Consider the following 22596-nt stretch of genomic DNA (forward strand, 5'->3'; position numbering starts at 1 on the left):
CTTAATTAAATTGAAAAAGATATAAGTATATCCTTAATTTTAGTTATTTAATAAAATGAATTGTGAAAATTATTTTAACAATCTTCTTTATATATAAAAATTACGTGTCACGTTGTTTGTCCGCTATGGACTCCTAAACTACTGATCCGATTTTAAATTCGACTTACACACCGTGTGCAATTTGATCCAACTTGAAAGGTATTGCAAATTATTATAATTTATTGCAAATTATTTGTCTATTATTTGACAGTCACAATTATCTGTTAGCTCCAAACGATTCTAGCAGATGGCGATATCTGTTGTTAAAAATACAAACGTTTCATAAAAGCTATAATTTAATAGCATAACCACAACGTGTTGTTGAGGCTAAGGTATAACCCAAATTTTTTTTGTACTAACGAAATACAGTGAAATTCAATTTTTTTTTATTAATCGTGTTCAAAGTCCTTCCCCTTCAAATCCCAATCCAGTGGATTCTTATACCAGCTTTAATGTTTCCGCCTTCGTTTGTAAATAATAATTTCATTGTATTAAAGGGTAACTGTAGTAGAAAATCAGTCATAGAAGACGCCATGGCTTTTTACAAATGGCATCTATGGTCTTTATGATTGATGTCGTCCCACTGTTCCCCTTGAATAGCTAACTACAATGTAATATAATAAAAACTTTAGCCACAGCAACGCGTAGCCGGGTCTGCTAGTACTCTTATAAAAATCAAGTCACCTACACTTCAATTAAGACGTACGAAAACTTGTTCGACTTGTTTTGGTCGTAAGTAATATTAATGATGTGTACTGTAATTTTTTTCTTGACAAAATTAATTAATTTAAGAAAAGAAATTTATATTTTTCTTCTTCTTTTTAAAGTTTAATGTTCTGACAGTTTTGCTTATGTTATTTTCTCGTTATAGTCCGTACACAAAAAATGTAAAAAAAGAAATTTTAATCGAAAGGTTATATATTTTTTAATTTGGAAATTTTAAAGTTTCTTCATGAATAGTTTATTTAGAAAATAGCTAAAAGATCAACTAACCTGCTTGTTGGGCCCAATCAATTAAGCTGGTTACTCGTGATGTGAAACTTGAATAACAATTTTCAAATCGACCTCGAGCATCAAGACCCACTGTTTCGAAATTCGTTTTAACACCACACATTAATGCTGTAGCACATGCTGATGATTCACCAATTTGTGCATCTGCATTGAATGTCTGAAAAAAAAAAATTGGAATTATTTCGGACGTGACAGAAAAAAGTATCATTTAAAAAAAGCTGTGTAATATTTTGGGAAACATTTTTATTATCGTGTTCTGAAATAAAATTACTAGCTAATATGTACTAATTATAGATATACTTATTTTAGCCCCAAGTTTGTAACGCTTAGAAATATTGACGAATTGAACAAATTTTCATATACAGGTGCGTAAAATCATCTTAAATGCCCATTTCCCTTAATCTACCCGTGCGCCCCTCCGTGAAGACAATAACTCGAATTTTTATAACGTGCTCAAGACGCAAAAAGTGGGTTTGATTTCGTAAATGAACAACATAGGTCAATTGAGCCTTAAGTCCATAGGACCTATCTTGTAAACTGTTGGAAATAGAACAAAAGTTCAAATGTAAATAATATTCCTTATTAGAAAATAAACAACTTTTATTTGAAACATAATTATTTACCCTTGAGGATGCAAATCAGGACAAAACTTTGATATTCTTTATCTCCAAAACAATAAAAGATAATGAGTTGAAAATATGTAGGTAGCTTTAAGCAGTGGTTTTGTCAAAGATTCTCGAAAAACGAAAGAAAATACTTTCCGGAAAATACTCTTTGGAAATAGTTTCAAAAATAATGCAAAGAAACACTGACATTCAACACATTATCTACAAGATATTTAAACAAATAACTCATTCAATTGTTTGTTTTCACTTGTTTTGTAGTATATTATACCATGTATATATGAAATATATCAAGGTACACTAAGTTTAGACACAAGTTTGTAACGCTTAAAAATATTTATGCAACGAATAAAATTTTGGTATGGGTGTTCATAAAATCACTTAATTAGTCCTTTTTCGGTTGTCTGTCCTTCCGTCTGTCCGTCCGTCTTAAGACACGATAACTCAAAAATGAAAAAAGATATCAAGATGACATTTTTATAGTGGGCTTGTCGATAGGTCAATTGGGTCTTGGATCCGTAGTCAGTGTTTTGTCCGATGCCAGTGTTTTGCCGTCCGTAGTCAGTGTCATCCGTTATCAGGCGTTGTCCTTTATTATATGGGAATATCAATTATATGTGTGTGACATGCATGTATGTGTGGCCACCTAAGAGAGGCTATATCTCTTTACTTACATGACGTAAAAAAAAGCAAACGATTGCGTAATCAACACTGTCTATACATGATATTTCAAAAATTAACTCAGTCAATTGGGTGTTTTCACTTGTTGTTTATAAGTTGATTGAAAATAACATGTGCCTATTTTAACCAGGAACGCCTTGTTTTTATATTCACCAATTTAGGAACAGCCCTGTATGCCAAATAAATTCTGCAGTTTTATTGAGTGAATTCATGAAACGCTCTACTTACTATTTGCAGTGTAGAACTATCCTTATTCAAGAACTTAATAAGAGTAAGTTAAAAGGTAATGTGTTTTACAAAATAACCGAGAATTTATTTTATTAACAACCGTCGGTTATTCGACATTGCCACACAGGTGTTGGGTTAAAAGTATAAAGATACAATACGTAGTACATATACGAGTAAATTGTCTATATATAAACAATTTTAACCAACTTTTCACATTTGTAAATATATACTGATATACATTCCTAGCTCAATGTACAAAATGTCCCTGACTATTACCAATTTCAGTGTCGTCCTGTTTACATATTTACAGAATGTACCGGAGAGAGAAGAACAGTAAAAGTAGCTTCAGTGTTTAAGCGTTTGTTGGAACAATCATGCCGAATTCATTTTTCAACCCTTTAATAGAATGAGTATTCAACGTATTAAACACAGCCCAAATTTAAGGTTTTAAGTAACATTTTATCGACCTCTGAAAAGTCATATTTTCTACATTGAAAAAAAATTCTTAATACCAACCGATATGAGGGTGTCTCAACCTCATCGCGAGATCAAATATGCAATATTTGATATACAATTATCGTGCGGGGTTGAGTGGTGAAGTTCACACAAACGCATGAGTTGCTTGTATGAAAGTAATATACTGTCTAACAAATTTCAAATATTTTTGTTTTGAAATGCAATCAATAACATTTTTTCAAACTTTCTGTAAGTTAATGACAACAATCTCCATGTAATTGGCTCACTCACATATGGACTAGGCATGATAGATATGCGATCATCATAACCAAATCCAAATTTAAAGCAAACGCAAAGAAATTTTCTATTAATTCATCGGTTCGCTTTCTTTACACGATTATATTCCAACTAAGTACAATTTTATTTTTCATCAATAAAATGCATGACTTTAAATTAAAATCAATCTCTTGCATAGAAGTAATAATTTTGTTTATTCAACTTCAGTGATTTTGTATCAATGAATTCATATTTTAAATTCAATCTTATTCTATTGTAAATACAAATATTTAGCTGTACTTGTTTCAATCGTTAGGCAATTGTTTGAAAGTATTTTAACTTTATTCCAATATGAAACGGCCAACTTCGGGATAAGGTTGTCATTACTTTAATTTTTTTTCAGTGTAGGGTTCTTTGTTTAGGGTTTGTTCTTATAGTTCTTTGTTTTCTACGGTAATTTTCTACGGTTCTGCGTGGTAGCGGTTTTCAATATGTTATTTCAAATTTATATAAATATGTGATTTTTTAGTTTTGTTTTGTAATAATTAAATTTATGAAGTAAAATTATTAACTCATATATTACAACAGATAAAAAATTCTCCAACATAATATGTCGTTATATATAATTATCATGAAATCTCAATTTTAGAAATAGAAATTGGAATAACTTTTCTTTTTTAAAAATTTTTTTTATTAATTATTAACATAAAATATATAAACTTGGGGAGATCTCTTGAGAACATTGTATGCTGTTTTACGTTTTTATTACTTATAATAGTTTTTATATCCAAAAAAACTATTCTCGCACACAATGTTCTCAAGAGGTCACCCATCTAACTACTGACTTTACACAATGTTGCTTATCTTCAGTGTTCGGTCGTGAATACTTCAAAAAAACTCTTATAGGTGCTAGGCTCAAAGATGATATTTCTGTTACATCTTGTACATTCACTCTATAACGATACGATGCCTATCCTAATAGTTACATTACCTGTATTTTGTTTGAACATAAAATGAACTAATTAATATTAAACAACATGTTTGAACATGTTGTTCACATACACACATAACGAGAGAGAGCGCGGCGGAGTTTATTGCGGGATATTGTGAAATAGGAAAAGTGGCGTAGCGTGATGTTTGCTGGTGCTGATACAATGCGCACCGCGTAATAGTATCAAGAGTTTGAATGTATGTGCGGAGAGTGCTATGCTGTTTTATACATAGAAGCAGGTAGCTCTCATACATTCAACCTGTTTTTCCTCCATATTCGATATAAAAACGAAATGTGTTGGGAAATGGCCCAAATGTCTAGATTGGCAACGTTGTCAAAAATTTAGTTTTTCGTTCATACACGTTAATTAAATTTTTTGTGGAAATCACTATGTCAGTATCGGTGATAATCCTATTCAATACTCTAATATTACTTATGCTAACAAAGATACTTTGGTTTCTCTCTCTATACAGCATTGTAGTAAACGTTATACATTTCTAACTGTGCGCATCGAGAAATATTTATGTTTATTTGTTCTTCGATATCAAAATGAGCACTTTTTGTGTCTTCTTCATTATATGTATTTTATGGCAATTGAAAACGACCTGAAATTTATTACCAAAACAGAAACATGAAATCATTATGGTATATAATATAGTGAATGTGTGTTGAGTCCGCCAAGAAAATTTTCAATTCTCCAAAAAATAATTTTTTATTTAACAAATAACTTTTGTTCGAAAAATTTGTTTTCTTTGTGTACTATCCTATCTTTAAAAATTAGTAGATGAAAATTGCTTCCTAGGGAAAAAACTTGTCTTTCTAGGACAAAGTACAAGGATCTTCTCTAAAAAAAGAAAAAAATTTGACAAAATCCGGCGATGTTATTTAGGAACCTAAAACTTTTTAATCGATTCAACTTGCCATGAATTTTGAATACAGTATCAGAGAGAAGAAAAACAACATTTAAGAAACTAATTACACTAACCCTGCAAAGTAGAGTACCACAAAACTAATATTTATAACTAATAACTCATATACTTATTTGTATTTTCAAGTAATTTTTATCTTGTTGTATATTTTTCATTTTTATGGAATGTGTTTTTTTTTTGTAGCAAAACGGCTACAAGTCCCACTGAATATTTTAAAAATAGGCCGAAGAAAAAGGCACAAAATGTGCAAAATCAATCATGCAAAACAGCAACAAATAAAAACAAATCTGAGTAAAAAAGTAAGCGCTACATTAATAATGTACGAAGATACGATAGGAACATAGTTCCAATTAGGTGTCCCATGTCACCCCTCGTTTTTTTTTTTTTTAATTTCATGTGTTTTATAATATTTCCAAAAGATAATTCTATTCATTATTCTCTCAAGCAGTATGTCAAGAATGTCACACTGCTAGTGATAATTTTTTCTTTATAAATCGAATATCTAAAACTATACTTTTGCTATATATAGAGGTCGTTAGACGTACAAACCATATTTTTAATCTTAGCTTCTCCATAATTACTGCATATGAGATCTGGTATGTTTGTGTGTGTGTGTATGTATCTCTTCTGCCTAGGTGTTTGTGATACACTATAATAATAATAAAGTAGAGAAGGTAATGTGTTGAGGAAAATGGAGAAAATGAAGATATGGCATGGCGGTGAAGTAAAACTCATTGTAACGTTTAATTTTGTTTGAAATAAACGCATACAATTTAATATACTTTTCAAGTTTTAAGTGTTTAGTTTACTAAATGAAATTATGTTCTTCAAGAGTGTGGAAAATACACAAAAGGTAGGAGGAGTGTATTTGAAGGAAAGGTAATACTTTTAATATAATGTTTAATACCCATCATCATGGCTTTATTTTTCATTGTTTTTCTTTTGTATAGAAACAGTTTTAGACTTGAGACACGTTAATTTGACATAATTTATATTCCAAAAGCTAAATTGTTCGGCATACCGGAGAACTTTTTTCAGAACATACCATGGACATTCAAGTATTATTATTGTTATTCAGTTTATGAAAATCTTGATATGTTATTTTTTTATATGAATAACGTTGTCACTGTTCTTGAAAGATATTTTTTGTTTTGTTTTGTTTTTTTTTTTGTTTTTTTGTTTTTTTTGGAAATGTGTACGTAAATAAAGTGTATTTGGCTTTGGAACTATTGGAACTATGTTCCTGATCGCTCGTTATCGTTCTAATTTGTTTGCTGATTAGGAGGTAAAACCATATAAAGAGTAATAAGAAAAACGACACCAAAAACTGACTATTTTCATCTAGGTTACCTAGGAGTTCAAACTTTTTGAATCAATTTAGCTTGTCTTGAATTTTGAGAAAATGCAAAAATATTTTTATAATTGTCAATTTATATTTTTTGTCAAATTTTTATGTTTTATCATTTGAAAAAATTGTGCTGTGAATGTTAACAGAAGATAACAGAGATAACTTACAGTTAGTACAAAATCAGTAGAAATTTTTATGGTATGTCATAAAAATTATCCTGATCTATAAAATCGTGATGTACGCACACATTGGGTTGGCTGCTAAATCCAAAGTATGCCTTTTTTAAACTGATATTACAATTATTTCATGCCGTAAAAACATAAAGTAGCTATATAATTAAATTCTTTAATCAAAACAAGCAAAAATCAAGCAAGTATTAGACTTTAAAACTTAATACCTTAAATTTTCAAAAAATACCTTGTAAATAAAAGAAGTAAGCGCTTCAGTTATAATGTACCAAGGTACGAAAGAAATATAGTTCCTAATGGGTGTCCCACGACACCTTTCGTTTTTTTAAATTTTTCAAGGGTCTAAAAAGATGGTTTACACATTGGTCAATACAAAAAAATAAATATACAAACAACAGATTAATCATAATTTTAAAATCACAAAGTTACAAAGTTACAAAGTCGTAAATTAAAAATTAGCTACCACTGTCATTGAACTCTTTTTGAATTATCACATTTCTAAGAAAACAAAAAAATTCCGTCAAATGTTTTACATGACTTTCAAATTTTAATTAATTTTTTTTCAAAAATTGGTGAAGTTTTTACCACTCACCGATATTTTTTATTTATCAGATGGTTCTTTTAAAATATTCTGAAATATTTTTTCACAAGAATTTTTACGGGAAATTGTGTTCAATGGGCGCTTGCTAAACATGTTTAGTTTAGTGTTAAACAAGCATTTTCCCCTTCAGTTTAGTTTTGATTGTCTAGACAAAACTAATGAATGAAATGAGAATCATTGGTGATAATCCAATATTTCATTTTGGGTTTATTCCAGTGTGAATGTGTGAAAAAATTTTACCAAAATTTTGTTATATATTGTAAATCAAATTCAAGCTTTTGATCTTTGACAAGTTCTTTTATGCAATAAAATAAATCATAAAAACAAGTTTTCATTTTTAATATAAAAAAAAATTGTACTTCTAACCAACCAGAAATTTTCTAATTAAAAACATATAAAAAAATATATCTAGGTAAAGAAAATTAGTATATTTTTTATTTCATAACATCAAAAACATTAAAAAACTTTCTTTTTTTGAAATAAATATAATTTTAATTTTTGTTGTAAAAAAATTATAATTTATTCTCGTGCATATTTTAACTTTGACATACTTTAAGTACATTTAACTTACATTAAAATTATGGGAGCTTTTTTTAAAAATTATATTTATAAAACTTATTTGCATAATAGCATTGACCTGTCAAAATGTTAAATTGTATTTTTGGATATGTTAATAAGATTTAAAAAATATTATCTTTTATATACTGAAAGGTTTATTAAGCCTTCCATTTTTAGAATTTTGATAACTTTCGAAAATCTTCTAAAAGTACTCTTTTTAGTATATCAAGAAGCATGTTTGATTCGTTCGAAAACCTTATATTTTACGAATAGAGATAACAGATAAAAAAATTTTTTTGCTCGAAGGTGCACTTGATTATGTTTCTGAATTTCATATTTACCTTTTTTCATAGATACCCACCCAAGGATAGAACTATAAAGAGAAGAAGAAGAGAAGAACATTTTGAAAATTGGAAAGTTGTTTCTTATAAAAAAGCCATTGTCTTTTAATCTAATACATTTTTGGAAGATCGAATTTGTATTTTTAACACGTTGAGTAGGTCTTTAAAAAAATATTATAGTAACTTTTTTCAAAGAGTATTTCTCCAAATATTAGCTAGAAGCTATTTTCGCAACATGTAACTGTGAATAAAAAGAAACAAAATTTCGAATGATCTGTTTATACCTGTGTATTTGACATTCCAAAAGTGAATATCACACCTGTCGCTTACTGTTGTGTCCCTTATAAGTGTAGGAAAACAAAGCTTGCATCATAATAAGATACACTTTTCTAAGCGGTAGAAACAGCATAAATTGAAAACAGAAGCAAAATTCCCATCACATAAACCAACGTGTTTAAAATTCAAAGTGATGCATTACGCTCAGATAATTTTAATAAGCGCCTGGTTGTAAAAGTTAAGCTGTGATATTTTTCCTCTAAAATTTAATGCTGACCTTGGATTTGATCTTAACCTTGAAGGTCACTTCAAGATGAAGTCATTTTTTTAATGATTAAATTTTCATAGCTTTAGCATTCAAATTAAAAAGGCCGCATTTTGTTAAATAAAATTGCCTTGGACCCTTTCGGCCAAGGAAAAGCAAATATTGTCCGGTGACTATTTTCTAGAATTTTTTTATTTTCGATTTGTTTTCTAAAATCTTTCATAAGACCACTAGTTAAAGCAACCTGCAAATCTGGAACTCCCCATCCTTTATAGTTTTGGAGAAAATGAACCCTGTTTTTTCCTGGTTTGCACCCTAACGAGTAAACGTTGACGAAAAAATGTTTTCCATTAATCTCATGGAAAATTCTGTGAGAGTTAAATTCTGTAAAGATCAAGGCTAAAGCCACCATTAGATTGTTCGAGTGATACAACAACTTTTGTCTTAGTCAAATTTTTTTTTCAGTGACAATTTTCTAAAATTCAAGGAGATCTCGAACTTGTTGAACATCCTGTATCCTAGTATCTGTTTATATAAATTTTATTATTTTACATGAAATATATTTTTTGAAAAACATTTTTGTATTCAAATATATTTTATTTTAGAGATGTTTCGAGAGAGTACTTCAAAATATTTTTGATACAATTGCAATGGTGATATAAATATTTTAAAAGTAGGCATAATAATTATCAAGTACTGTAAAGTTCTGTAAATATTTTAAATAAATAAAATTAATTTTTTTCAATGGATCGTGGATATGTAGGCGGACAGTGTTGTAGGCGTTTAAATAATGAGCGTTTATTATATACAAATATTATTTAATACACATATAATCGAAAAAACTCGATGATGTGGGTGTCAATCACAACGCAACATATAATTTCAGAATATCGTTTACTGAAAAAAATAATATTTTAATTGAACTGAAATAAAGATACGATTAATTTTTTATTTTGATCCACGCGGCTCTTTCTTTTGGAATTTCTGAATATCATCTGCAGTCAACATTTGCCAACGAAGAAAAATTCAAGCCATAATGTAAGAGATACAGCATGATAAAATTGACGGGAAAAAATGTTAGCTAATTTTAGGTTACTTTTCGCCTTTTTTCCAAAAATTAGACAAAACTCGTGTACTCTCAGCTGGGTTGAATTTGAGAGCTTGGCCTTAGAGCAGGCGCTAGATAGAGTTCAGTGTGCAAAAATCGAGAACCGCATTTTGTCAATTGATTCTTGTTCATAGAAGCTTATACACTAATAATCTGGATGTTGCCAGAAACCCTATTGGTCAATTTTTGTATATTCCTCCCCTACCCTAAGCTGTCCAATTTGCTCTTTGTGATTTTGTCCTAAAGTTCACAACCGTTCATTTAACTGTTTCTGGGCAGTCGGAGGGCTATACAAAAATTGGACAAATAGGATTTTTGTCAACATCAGGAATATTAATCTATAAATGCTTATCTGAACAAGAATCAATTAACAAAATACGGTCCCCGAATTTTGCACACTCAACTCCATCTAACGCCTGCTCCATCTGTTTAAATAAGGTTCTTTATTTATCATTTACTTATTGCACCATTTTTAATCCTTTGTCTTGAAGCATATTCACCTTCGTGTAAAGTTCATAACTCTTAAATCTGTTTTTCCGCTGTTTTTTATAGGCCATTTAGAAAACTATATCTTATTATGATGGAGCATTTAAACCCAGCAGGTGTTACGCAATCTCTTTCATCTTGTTGTATTTGCAGCAATCGATGTTTAGATTTTACACTTGGATTGGCTTATTACGAATGCTCACTCATCTGTAATTACTCCAGCGGGAAATTTTTCTTGGGTTTCAATAATTGCATACTTTTTTTTGTAATTATCTCGAAATAAAGTGTCGGGGACATAGGGAAATATTATTGTGGATTCCTCAATATGTGTTACGTATTGATAATTTCTTTGACCTGCTTTATTGAACTCACTTGCTTAAAAAGAGAATTTATTCCAATAAATATCATTATAAGCATACAAAAACAATTCTTTTTTTATTCCCATAAGAATTAATATTTTAATTTTTTAAATATTATCATTGGAAACGATTTGCCGACCATAACCGTCTTTAGTAAATCGGGCAGGTAATAATATATTTAAATAATATAATATTATAAATATTATTTTGGAATTGTTTGTTAATAACATATTATGATTGTTTTAAAAAACAATATTCATTTTTGATTTTAATATAAATTAAATATTAATATTAAAAAAAATATTTGAATATTGTGAATACATTCAGTCATAAATGTATTCATTCAAATACATTCAGTAACAATAAATATTTATTGACGTAATTATTTTGTGATCCAAATGACGTCTTTTTTGTATATAGCATGAAAAACCAGTTAACAATCGAAAAAAGACGTCACTAACATGAAATTCCTTCCTTCGTAATATTTTCTCCTTTTTGATCACCTTTTATTGTTTCAATAATGATAGGTCGATAAATTATAAATAATTCAAAAAATCTACCACAATTAGATTTCAATCTCTTGCCTTCAGGTTCAAAAATGCTTTGATTTTATTTCATTTTTAACCCCCTAACTAAAAAGTACGAACTTAGGTTTCCGTACCCGAAAAAATTAAAAAATTGGCGATGATTTTCAAAATCGATTCAGTTTGGAAAAGACATGACATAATTTTAACATATAAATAATTACTATGGAAATGAATGGTCAAATAAACCTGGCTCGATTAATTTCGAAAAGTTAAATGGTCAAATAATTAGGTAATTCAAAATAAAAATTCAAAAGAACAATATTAACTCAAATATTTCAATTTCAATTAAAATATTTCCAAGAATTTGTCCCAAAAAATGATAGCTCTCTGAGTATCCTTTTCATCTCATGTAATTTCTTTGACTTTGATATAAATTTAGGAAGGAGTGTTATAAGTTTAAAATGTTTAATTGTGCGTCTCTGTGTTTCTCAGTGTATTGATTGAGAACATTTTAAGTTTCCAAAAATCGGTTTAAGGAAAAAATCGCGAGGTTTTTGGGGGTTTTTTAAATTTTGTAAATTCCACTTGTTCACCTTAAAGTGTTTTAGAGGTTGTCTATTGCTGTTTTATGTTATTTTACTTAATTGTTACCAGCATTTGGTGTGTGTGTTTGTGTGAGACCCTGAGTGGTTTAGATTCACAATTGAACTGGGTGGGTGGTGGTACACGCGAAATCCAGGTTTTTTAGGGTTCCAGGGCTTATTACAATGACGAAATAAAAAGATTGAAATGTCAATTATTACTTAGTAAAAAATTCATCAAAAATTTGAATATCGAAAAAGCCTGCATGTCAACGTTCAGGCAGGACAAAGTCTTCAAGATCCGCTAGTTAAAAAAAATTCCCATGTTTAAGATTTAAATACAACGAAATAAGTAATATTTTACGTTTTGTTTTATCTCCAGTGGTTCATCAATAGTGTTTCAAAACCGTCAGCGATAGAATATGTATGTTGTTAGCGTAAAATTGAAATAATTATTTGTTGAAATGATAAAGAATGCTTTGTATAATTGGATCGGCTGTAATTTGATAAAAATCAAAACTCTGTTGGTTTTATTCAAGAAATTAAAATTACTAGATTATAGACAGTAATAATAACGAGTTTGCTATACTTGGAGATTTAGTTACATATTTTGCTAAAATAAATTTTCAAGTGTAGAGTACTCTGATTTTTCTTTCACTGCCCTATTATCCTGAAAAGTTTATTTTTTATTCCTTTTAATTTTAAAGAAAAAACAGCATTTAAATTAAATAATTTCTATTCATTTAAAAAATTGTAAAGAGGAAAACAGTTTTTTTCAAATCATGTCATTTGATACGCGCCTACAAAAAATAAACCTGACAGAATGTTTATTACTCTTTAAATTCATATCCAATTCATATACGTAAAATACGGCAGTAAATAACAGGCGTGTAGAGCAGAAAAATGTAAATAATTGCGTATAATATGTCACAAAATACAAAAGAGTATATTATTATTATTATTATTATTAACTAAGTTGAAATTGGATGTGACAGTCAAATATAGTCACAACATGTAGTATCTACATGAAGATAAAAAATAAAAACATGTAAAACGGCTTTTATTGCCTCTGTACATCCATGGTATGACTTGAACGATGATGAAGTCAACAAGTTTAATTATGTAATTATTAGGTGAGAAGATAATGCTAAGTATATAGCATTAATTAATTCTTTGACAATTTGAGCGTATTGCCCAGCGAAAAAGGTTTGTTTTGGATCTCGCTGACATGATTACAAAAATGTTCTCAAAAGTATCGAATATTTTTGTGTCTGGAGGGAATAAACAAAAATGTTATCTTAATCCGTTCCACAATTTGACGGTGATTTTTTTCTCGCTAACGTGCTTTAACTAGCTTGGTATTCGTCTTTGTATATTATCTATTTTATTTAATGTTTGAACGTCATTTTCACCCACTTCAAAAGGTCGGATTGAATTGAAATCAACCACTTTTAGGGACCAATGACTATACAATAATTTAAAAAATAGATTATCTAGCTCCGGATTTTCAGAATGAACGATTGACTAAAAACTATGTCATGCTGGAAGCGCAGATAACATTTCAAATTACTAATAAATATATTTTAAAAAATAAATAAAACGATTTTTTAGCTAGGTTAACCAAGAGGTATAAAATAAGTAACAGTTTCAAAACTAAAAAAAGCATTCTTTTGTAACTAGCTGAACTAGAAAGAAGAAAATAAATTAAAATAATTGAAATCTAGAACCCCATACTTTTTTATGATAAAATGTTTCTTTCTTAATCACTATATTTCTTTTTGAACTTTTTTTCTCATTTTTGTTCAGGTATTTCCTAAAATTTTTGTATATTTCCATTTGAGATAATATGTCGAGTTTGTATTCGAGACTATTAGCTTTTGGGATAGAATTATTGAATTTAAAAAAAAAATTTCACTTTTTTATTACAATGGGACACACATTGTAATAGTTTTTCACATATGGGTTTATTCAAGGAAACTTTTGAGGAAACAATGACAGTCAAAGTTTATACGACATATCTTTCAATAAGAGATTGTAATGTGGTCCACAGTTCACGTTATTACAAAATTTTGTTTGTGAACAAGTATTATAAATTATGTAATTTCATATGAAAAAGATTTTTCTGTAGGCACTTGTAAAATCACTTGTTTACAACGAATGATCGATAAAGAAATTCAGAAACTTCCATGATCTTGTTGTGATATTCAAGTTACATTGGCAGATTGCAATTGGAAATGATGCTATCGCCATTTTCCCGGTTTTTATATATTAGGTATGATATTTTAAAAACGGCCTACTGAAAATGACAGCTCTGTTTTGTCTATTGAAAGACAAGAAACTGATTAGTCCTCAATCCTTAGTCTCTATATTTATACTTGTAATCGGAAGATTCGACAGCCAATCACAGATCAATTGGAAGAGGCAACTTCATATCAGTTGATATGAATTTAATAATGAAGTACGTCGTCTACAGATTCGTTTGTTTAAATATTGAATAATAAACTTCAGAAGAGGCTCCATGACCAAATTCAAAATAAAATTTCATGGGAAGAGAAAAGAATTAAACTAATCTTACTTGTAACAATGAAGAAGGTATGCTCTTTAATTTGGAAAAGCTATTTTTGACTATTTATTTTATACATTGAGGTGTTTGGAGACTTTATATCGTATCGCATGCAGCATTTTTTTTCTTAAACACATATACATATATTTTTTCGCTTCAACGTTGTCGTTTTTCCTTCCCATCACCATATCTTCTCGTATGTAAAGAGAGAGATATTTTTGTACTTGGTTATGGATATATACGGAGGAATGGGGTAAAACATGTTGGGAAAGATTCATTTCCTGTTCCGGCATTTACATCGTTCTACTCAAATACAATACTTAATACATAGAGTGAGCTCAGTGGTATGTGGTATACATCCATTTACCTAGAATATTCTAAGAGATAGTCGTCAGTCATAACACTAGAGCGTACATACTTCTATACAGCATCTCAAACGGTAAGTAAATATATGTGTGTTAAAGAAATACCTTCTATGTAGATTCTACATCCAGTATATCTACAGGATGGTTCATGTAAATATGGAAGGTCTCCAAAAAAATAGCAGATAACGTTAAAATAATGACAATTCTCAATATACTTATAGTCGGGAAACCACCTCTTTCCAGATACAGAGTGTTGAAATTTTGGGAAAAAAGAACAATTTTGTGAATATTACCAAAACGCTGGAAATTTGATGGTATGTGCAAAAACTACGAAAAATCAGAGGTGTGGTATCACGAAGTGTGCCACCGCCTCTTTTTAAAAAAAAAAACGATCGAAAGGTGTCGTGGGATACCCGGTAGGAACTTCCTTTCGTAGCTTGGTACATTATAACTGTAGCGCTTACTTTTTTTAAGCGCTACATTTAAGACTTTAATTTTGTAGCCACTTTTAGTTTTTACTGTATGAAATAATTGCAGTGTTAGTTTAAGAAAGACGTACTTCTGATTTAGAAGTAAACCAATATGTGAGTACATTACATTTGGTTTGATTAGGATATTTACTATGACATAATATAAAAATTGCATTGTTCTCACTTTAAATTTTCTCTGTTTTCTTCAACTTGTGATAACTTTCACAACTCATTTTTTTTAAATAATAAAACATAAAATACAAATTGACAGTCATAAAAAGATTTTTGCGTTTTCTCTAGTATTGCCATTGGTTTATTACAAATACAAATACTTTGTGCAATACCACTATTTTCCTAAGCGTTCGTTTTGGCAATATTCATAAAAAATTTCTTTTTTCTTCCAAAATGTCAACACGCAGTATCTTGAGTAGGATGTTCTCCCGACTGCAAGTTTATTCAGAAATTTTTTATAATTTTTCCGTTATTTACCATTTGATAAAGTCCTGTTATAATTTAGACCACCTTGTGTATACAAACATAACAGATTCCAAGGAGCTGATAGTCAAAATGGTTTTTTATTATAATATGTATTTTATTTTACTATCACTATTATAGAAGATGTGATGGAGGGTAGGTCATTGCTTGCTACGTTTTTTCAAATGATACGAGAGCAGGCAAACTTTTAGAGAGTTATGTAAGAATTTTGAATATTTCTTTCTTTTTTGAATTTAATTTCTTTATTGAAGAACGATTTGCATCTGAGAGCGGTGGTTACTGTTAGAAACGGTTTTACTTCTTTATCTAATTTCAATAAGAAAAAAAATATTCAAAATCCAACCGACTTGAAATCAAATTTTTTCTATGTTATTCTAGCTCGTATACTCTAAAGTGGTACTGAACTGTATTAGATGCCAATACTTGCATGGCTGGACCAAATACTGGAGTTAGTTTTTGAATTGTAAATGTTTTTGGTATTCCTAGCGTTAGCTAGAGATAATTTATATATTGAAAGCACTAACTTTTGGGAGAAGTTAAGACTAGAAAAGCTAGAAGCTTATAAATTTAAAGTCCAAGGAGTTGGAAAATCTTTCCTTGACATTGACCGATAATAAGGTGAAGTTAGTCTGCTATTCGTATTTTTTGGCAAGTTATTTCGTGAATAATCGTATTATCAAGTGGAACAAATGTTTTTCATTTTTGCGAAGCTCTGTTTGAGATGATTCTCCAGGCTTAAATTTGAAATGCAATAAATTGACGACGTTATATTTGGTATTAAAATTGACGTATAATACGTTCAAGCAACTTCAAGCAACATTCTCACGTATTAAGATCTAATGGCATGACAGATAAATCTCAAAGCTTATTATTTCTGAAGTAAGTAAATTTTACGCCGTAAGTTTGTCAAGCATGTACTACGAACGTCAAAGAATCGTCCCTCACTCGATATGAATCCTTTTTACTTTACCAACTATACTCTAGTGCACTAGTAAAGTATTATCCATAGGAGAATCTATGATACAGGAACAGATGTGACCAAAAAATATATGTTAGTTCGTTTAAAGATAAAATAAGATATTATATATATATAGAATGGAATTATATATTTGTATAAAAATACAGTCGTTTTAGATCTATGGACCGCAAGATAATGGCAAGTCTACAAGTCTACCCTATTTTCTCGCTTATGGCTGGAGTAGCGATTTAAAATGGACAATTTTTGACTTGAATGGGAAAAAGTTTGAAGTTTCCACATGGTTTACGTATCAAGAAACTCAGTAATTTCTTTCCTTATTGAACTTGATGAAATACCTCTTGCATCTGAGCATTTATATTAACTAAAGAAACTGGATAGAAAAATATCTGGCGCGGTGCTTGTAACCGCAAAAGGAATCAGAGGTACTTCATCACTACCTAATTTATACAAAAGTAATTTCCAAAATCCAACTGTCCTGATATAATATTTTTAATGACGTTGCTAGTTTTTATATCAAACCCAAGCAGAAATTTCCGATAATAGCGCTCATTCTCAGTCCACATTGAGATACTTTAAAGTGCCATCCAAAACAGAAGCGTAAAAACGAGGAAAGTATGCCGATGACTATCATACGATCTAATATGAATATATTGTATTTAGCATTCTATGTCTAAGTAGAAAATATACCTAGCTCAATTCCAGTTTTTTACCATCTTCATATGTAACCAGCGAATTGTATTAATAATGTATGGGGATATGCGGAGATGGAATGCGAATATGAAGATGGAGCATTAGGACAAAGAAACTACCATAACGTCCTTATTAAAAATTTACATAGTTTATTGATCTATTAAACGTATAATACCGTTTCGTTTCGGCATTTTAATATTGACAAAGAGCGTTTTATAGGAGATTTTTTTTATTTATACAATCAATTTTTACTGCAACCTTTTTTTTATTGAAAAATTAATTGACCTTTTAATATTTACGGCTTATTCTAGCCTATTCTAATAGTGATTTAGGAAATTATAGTTTAGTGTATGGACAAACAATCTTTCCTATGTGAGTAAAAAATGTTTTTTTAACGTTTTATAGGCATTTTGAAATGTATACATGACAGCATATACCCGCCCACTTTGCTGGGCAATTTCTACTTATAGCCCTCACTTTCCTTTCCCTCACTTATCCAGATTTTTGTTCACACTTTTATGGATTTTAATTTTTTGGTGAGGAACTCTAACTTTTTTGAAATTGAAATTAAGCTTATGATACTAGCTGGCTGATATTGTTACTTTTTATAGGTGAAATAATTTTTAAAATCGGTTAAGTAGTTAATTTGAAAATGACGAATTTTCATACAAACTATCAGCCCCTTTCACCGCCAAAATTACGGAGTTACATATAAACTTTCATCCCCTATTTGATCCTCTTAAAGTATGAATGCTCAATTTTACATAAATCATCACCTGACGACCTTCTGTATGATGAGTGGACACCGTGAATACACGATCACGGCCTCATTTACAATATTGTTCATATTTCAAGAAAATAAACTATAAAAAGTGCCGGTTAGTCTAAAAACTTTTTTTGTGTAGCCCTTATTAAAAAAATGAATAATTTCAGTTAATTGTTTTACACTTGTAGAAAGGGAAATTTTTTTCTTTAGAACACAACATTTGGTGGTTTCCTTTAAAACAGTAAATAATGTAATTATTTTATATTAGTGTTCGTCTACACAAGGTCGAATGTATTTAACCTATTGTCTGGGTTCAACATAATTAAGGTTTAAAGGTTATTATCATTTATGTAAAACAAGAAATTAAATTTGTAGTTTGAAATTAAAGTTTTCATTTAAAATTACATAATATTATAAAAATATTGTGTGGACGGAAATACTTACTTTAGCTAATGCCACTGTAGGAAAACGATCCCATGCTAATTCATGTTCTTCACCTGATTTACCCATGCGTTGACCACGTAATATTCGGGCTGCTGTTGCAGTAGCTACACCCATTCCATCACCCACAAATAATATTACATTTTTTGCATGTTGTTTTTGAAAACCACTTGTGTATTTTAATCGGCTTTCAATTGCTTCTCGAGCACGAGCATACCAATATTCTTGATCTGAAAAAAAGAATAAATACAGTAAGATCAGGCTGGAAATATTGACTTCTTATTTATTTACATCTCTTAGTTCAACTTAATTTTTGAAATTTTTAGCGGGTGTCTGGGGGCATGCGCAGAGTCTAAAACCGAGTTTTCGTATCCGTGCTGGTGGGAGAAGATACAACTCCCTGTAAATACAAGGGTGAGTTGGTTTTTATTAGTTATCTTTGTTGCTATCGCACGTACAGTCAAGTTCTATCTATTTGGAATTTTGATTATCTATAGAATGGTACCAAAATCAAAATAAGGCCAATGACTATAAGGCTAAGGACAATGCCCGGTCAAAAATCAAATGTACGAAGTAGGTTTCGTTTATTGATAAATACTAAATAACTGACATGTTTTTCGTTCATTTAGACTTCAAACCTATTGATAGGTTTGAAACCTTTTACAGACATTATAACAAAATTAATATTTTTTATTCAAAAACCCAGTTATTGAAAACTTTTTACTTGTAAGGGTTCTCTTAATATAGCCAACTCCGAAAATTTTGTTTGAAACGATTTGGATCGACTGTTTTATTTTTTACGGATATTGGATATTGACGCAGTTTATAATTACAACAAAAGATGCATAACTGAAAATGATTTTTATATATTTATGTATTTTTTTAAGAGTGACCATTAAGTCAAAGTCTATGTATGTCAAATTATTGCCTTTTTTGATTCGATTCAAAATTTTTGTTAAATAACCAATCCATATGCGAATAATCACGCATATCCATTTTTGTATTCCAAAGTAGACGTCACTGAATATTATCATATCAGAATACCGACCCGTTTTTTGGTCTAGGGACTTGTCTAATATTAAACATTCAACTCCTATGGTATTTTGTGAAATCTTCTGTACGGCATTAAGTATTTAAATAATTGAGACTAATTCATCGTTACAATTATAAAACACCTGTTAGTACCTACGTCTCTTAATAATTCAATTTGCAAAATTAAACTAAATTATAAATATGAAGCAAAAGTTAAACAAACATAAAATAATTATTTCATAAAACTTGAATAAAATAATATTTTAAAATAAAATTCATTAATTGTATTATTATCATGCTTAGCACTCATCATAATATAATTAATATATACTAAACGGTATATAAAATGAGTCAGAAACACAGATATGTTATACATATAACATCCCTCTTTTAAGTTGGAGTTAAAAGTTATTCACTATCTGTGTAGGGTCACTTCACGTGTGTTTTTATTAACCCCCGAAGTAAAAAAAGGGATCTTCAAAGTTTGATCGCTATGTGTGTGTGTCTGTCTGTGTGTTTGTTTGTGGCATCGTAGCGCCTAAACGGGCGAAGTAATTTTGATTTTTTTGGTTTTGTTTGAAAGGAAATTTAATGGAGAGTGTTCTTAGCTATATTTAAAGAGCAAATAGGGTTCCGTACCCGAAAAAACTAAAAATTGGCGATGATCTTCCAAATCGGCTCAGTTTGAAAGAGGCTTTAAGTGAAAAGGCAATTTTAAGGTTTAAATGCGAGTTTAGAGTGCCGTACCAGAAAAATTGGTCGGAAGTTTCTTAAATTTTGCATGTTTCAATTGCTTCTTTGACAACCAATATGTACATATTATAGTTTTAAATCCTACACGTATACATCAACACTAACATAATTTTACGTGATTATACCTTGTTGGTAATTCACCAGTAGGTGTATATTAATACAATTCATTCATTTAATAATATACATATAAATACAAAATTTTATTAATCAATTATACCCTTTATAAAATATATTTAAATTATTTAAATCGTAATACTAATTAATTCAGAGTAATAAAAATACATTATATTATATTATAATAGTAATATTATTACTATTATTGTTTGTTTTCATAAATAACTAATTTTATACCTATTATTATTTTGTAGATTTTATTATTATAAATATATAACAAAATTATTATTATTTAATTATATAATTAACAATTTTCCATTTTAATATATTATACAGGGTGTTAATGAATCATCGGACCAAAAAGAAACTATGAATTCCTTATTAAATTCCAACATGAAAAAAGCCCATGCTACAATTTTTCGGGTGAAATTATCCACCAAAAATCGTGTCGAAAAAGATGCTCCTATATATAAAAGTCAGTTTAAGCACCATGGCTTCAATTTTTCTCGGTACAGGTGAGTACAGGTATGAATATGAAGTCACACCCCTTGATATCTCAGCCCTGGACCAGCAAAGTCGTACGGCGTTGTTGTATACTAACTCTACATAGGTATTCAAAGGGAATTACATAAATGCCGCACAGAAATAAGGGAAGAAAACCGATTTTTTGCGAAAAAATACGGTAAAAGCATTTCGATAACAAGTGAAACCCCGATCTATTTTTCGGATGCGGAAATCTAAACTCGAACTTGAAGAGTATCTAAGCCTATTTTTTCGTTGTTCCGGGTACGGAATCCTGAACTCGCACTTGATACATAACTAATAACACTCTCCATTAAATTTCCTTTCAAACGAAAATAAAAATCAAAATCGGCTCATCCTTTTGGGCGCTTCGATGCCACAGACAGATACACAGACAGGTAGACATAGCGGTCAAACTTATAACCTTTTTTTTGGTTTGGGGCTAAAAAAGAAAAAAAGAGGGCTGTGGAGTTAAAAACAATGTTCGAAAAATTTGTGAAAATGCAAAAATTAGTGCGTCACAAAAGTCGTGCTCGATCGGAAACAAAACATCCTATACCAAAAAAAAAAAACATTTTCATCATTAAAAGTTGCCCTAATTAACCTCATAATTATTAATGTCGTAGATGCATTATAAAAACCGTTAAACACAAAGGAAGACGGGAATTTACAAACTATAGTGTTATAGCATACACACAGTGTTCAGTGTTCAGTTTTTGCACTATTTCAAATAATCATTTAAAAAAGAAAATGCGAGTACGGAAGCTTTTCCGAAGCACCTTTTTTGCCAATTTCAGAAATTGTGAAAGCTACAATTCGGGCCCAGAACGCCCGAGAAAGTCAATGACGCGTGTTTTTCGACATCTATATATATAAATTCGTGTTTTCTCGTAAAGTTTTTTTTTATCAAAATGCTTTTTTCGAATTTTTAAACCTGTTTTTCGCTTCTTTCGATTTTATTTAAACAACGTCCAACACTCCAACCTTTACCAAAGTATGTTTTCTTAAAAACTATTATTTTTATCTTAATTGTCCCGTTGAAAAAATTTATTTAAAAGAAAATCAAAATCGATCAAAGAAAGTATGCATTTTGTGTAAAAACAGTACTTATATCTCTCTACGAGATCTCGTACTTTCACAAATTTCAATTTGAAACTTACTTTAAACGATATTTTTTCTGTATAATAATATCTTCTTTTCAATTTATTCATAGAGTTGTGTTTTGAAGTTGAAATTATGCATTCAATGCAAAAATATAATTTTCATTTATAGAGGAGCAATTATTAATTCATTTTTGATGTAAATATACTTAAATCTGTTTGGTAAAAAAGCTTTATGGCTTTAAGCAATACAGTCAGTTAGTCAATTATTTTTGTACCTTTATATGAGATTTTATATTTTAAATGTATTTTTAAATCTTTCGTATTCAGATATTCAAATGAATGTACTAATGAATTTTTATTTCAAGATGTAATGTAACATATCGACTAATATCATTCAAATTTTACATGTTTCAAACGATGTCTGGTAAACT

General features: G+C 29.5%; 1 protein-coding gene across 1 annotated transcript in view; it reads right to left on the reverse strand.

The window, feature by feature from the left end:
• Positions 1-22596, reverse strand: part of LOC123301224 (alkaline phosphatase-like) — a 639211-nt gene that overhangs the window by 59823 nt on the left and 556792 nt on the right. The window contains exons 2-3 of the mRNA XM_044883958.1: positions 18645-18871; positions 1033-1207 (exon numbers count right to left, since the gene is read on the reverse strand). Coding sequence (XP_044739893.1) covers positions 1033-1207; positions 18645-18871 — 402 coding nt within the window. The remainder of the gene's footprint in view (positions 1-1032; positions 1208-18644; positions 18872-22596) is intronic.

The sequence above is a fragment of the Chrysoperla carnea genome, chromosome 5 (genome assembly GCF_905475395.1).
Source record: "Chrysoperla carnea chromosome 5, inChrCarn1.1, whole genome shotgun sequence".
In the NCBI taxonomy this organism is placed as follows: Eukaryota; Metazoa; Arthropoda; class Insecta; order Neuroptera; family Chrysopidae; genus Chrysoperla; species Chrysoperla carnea.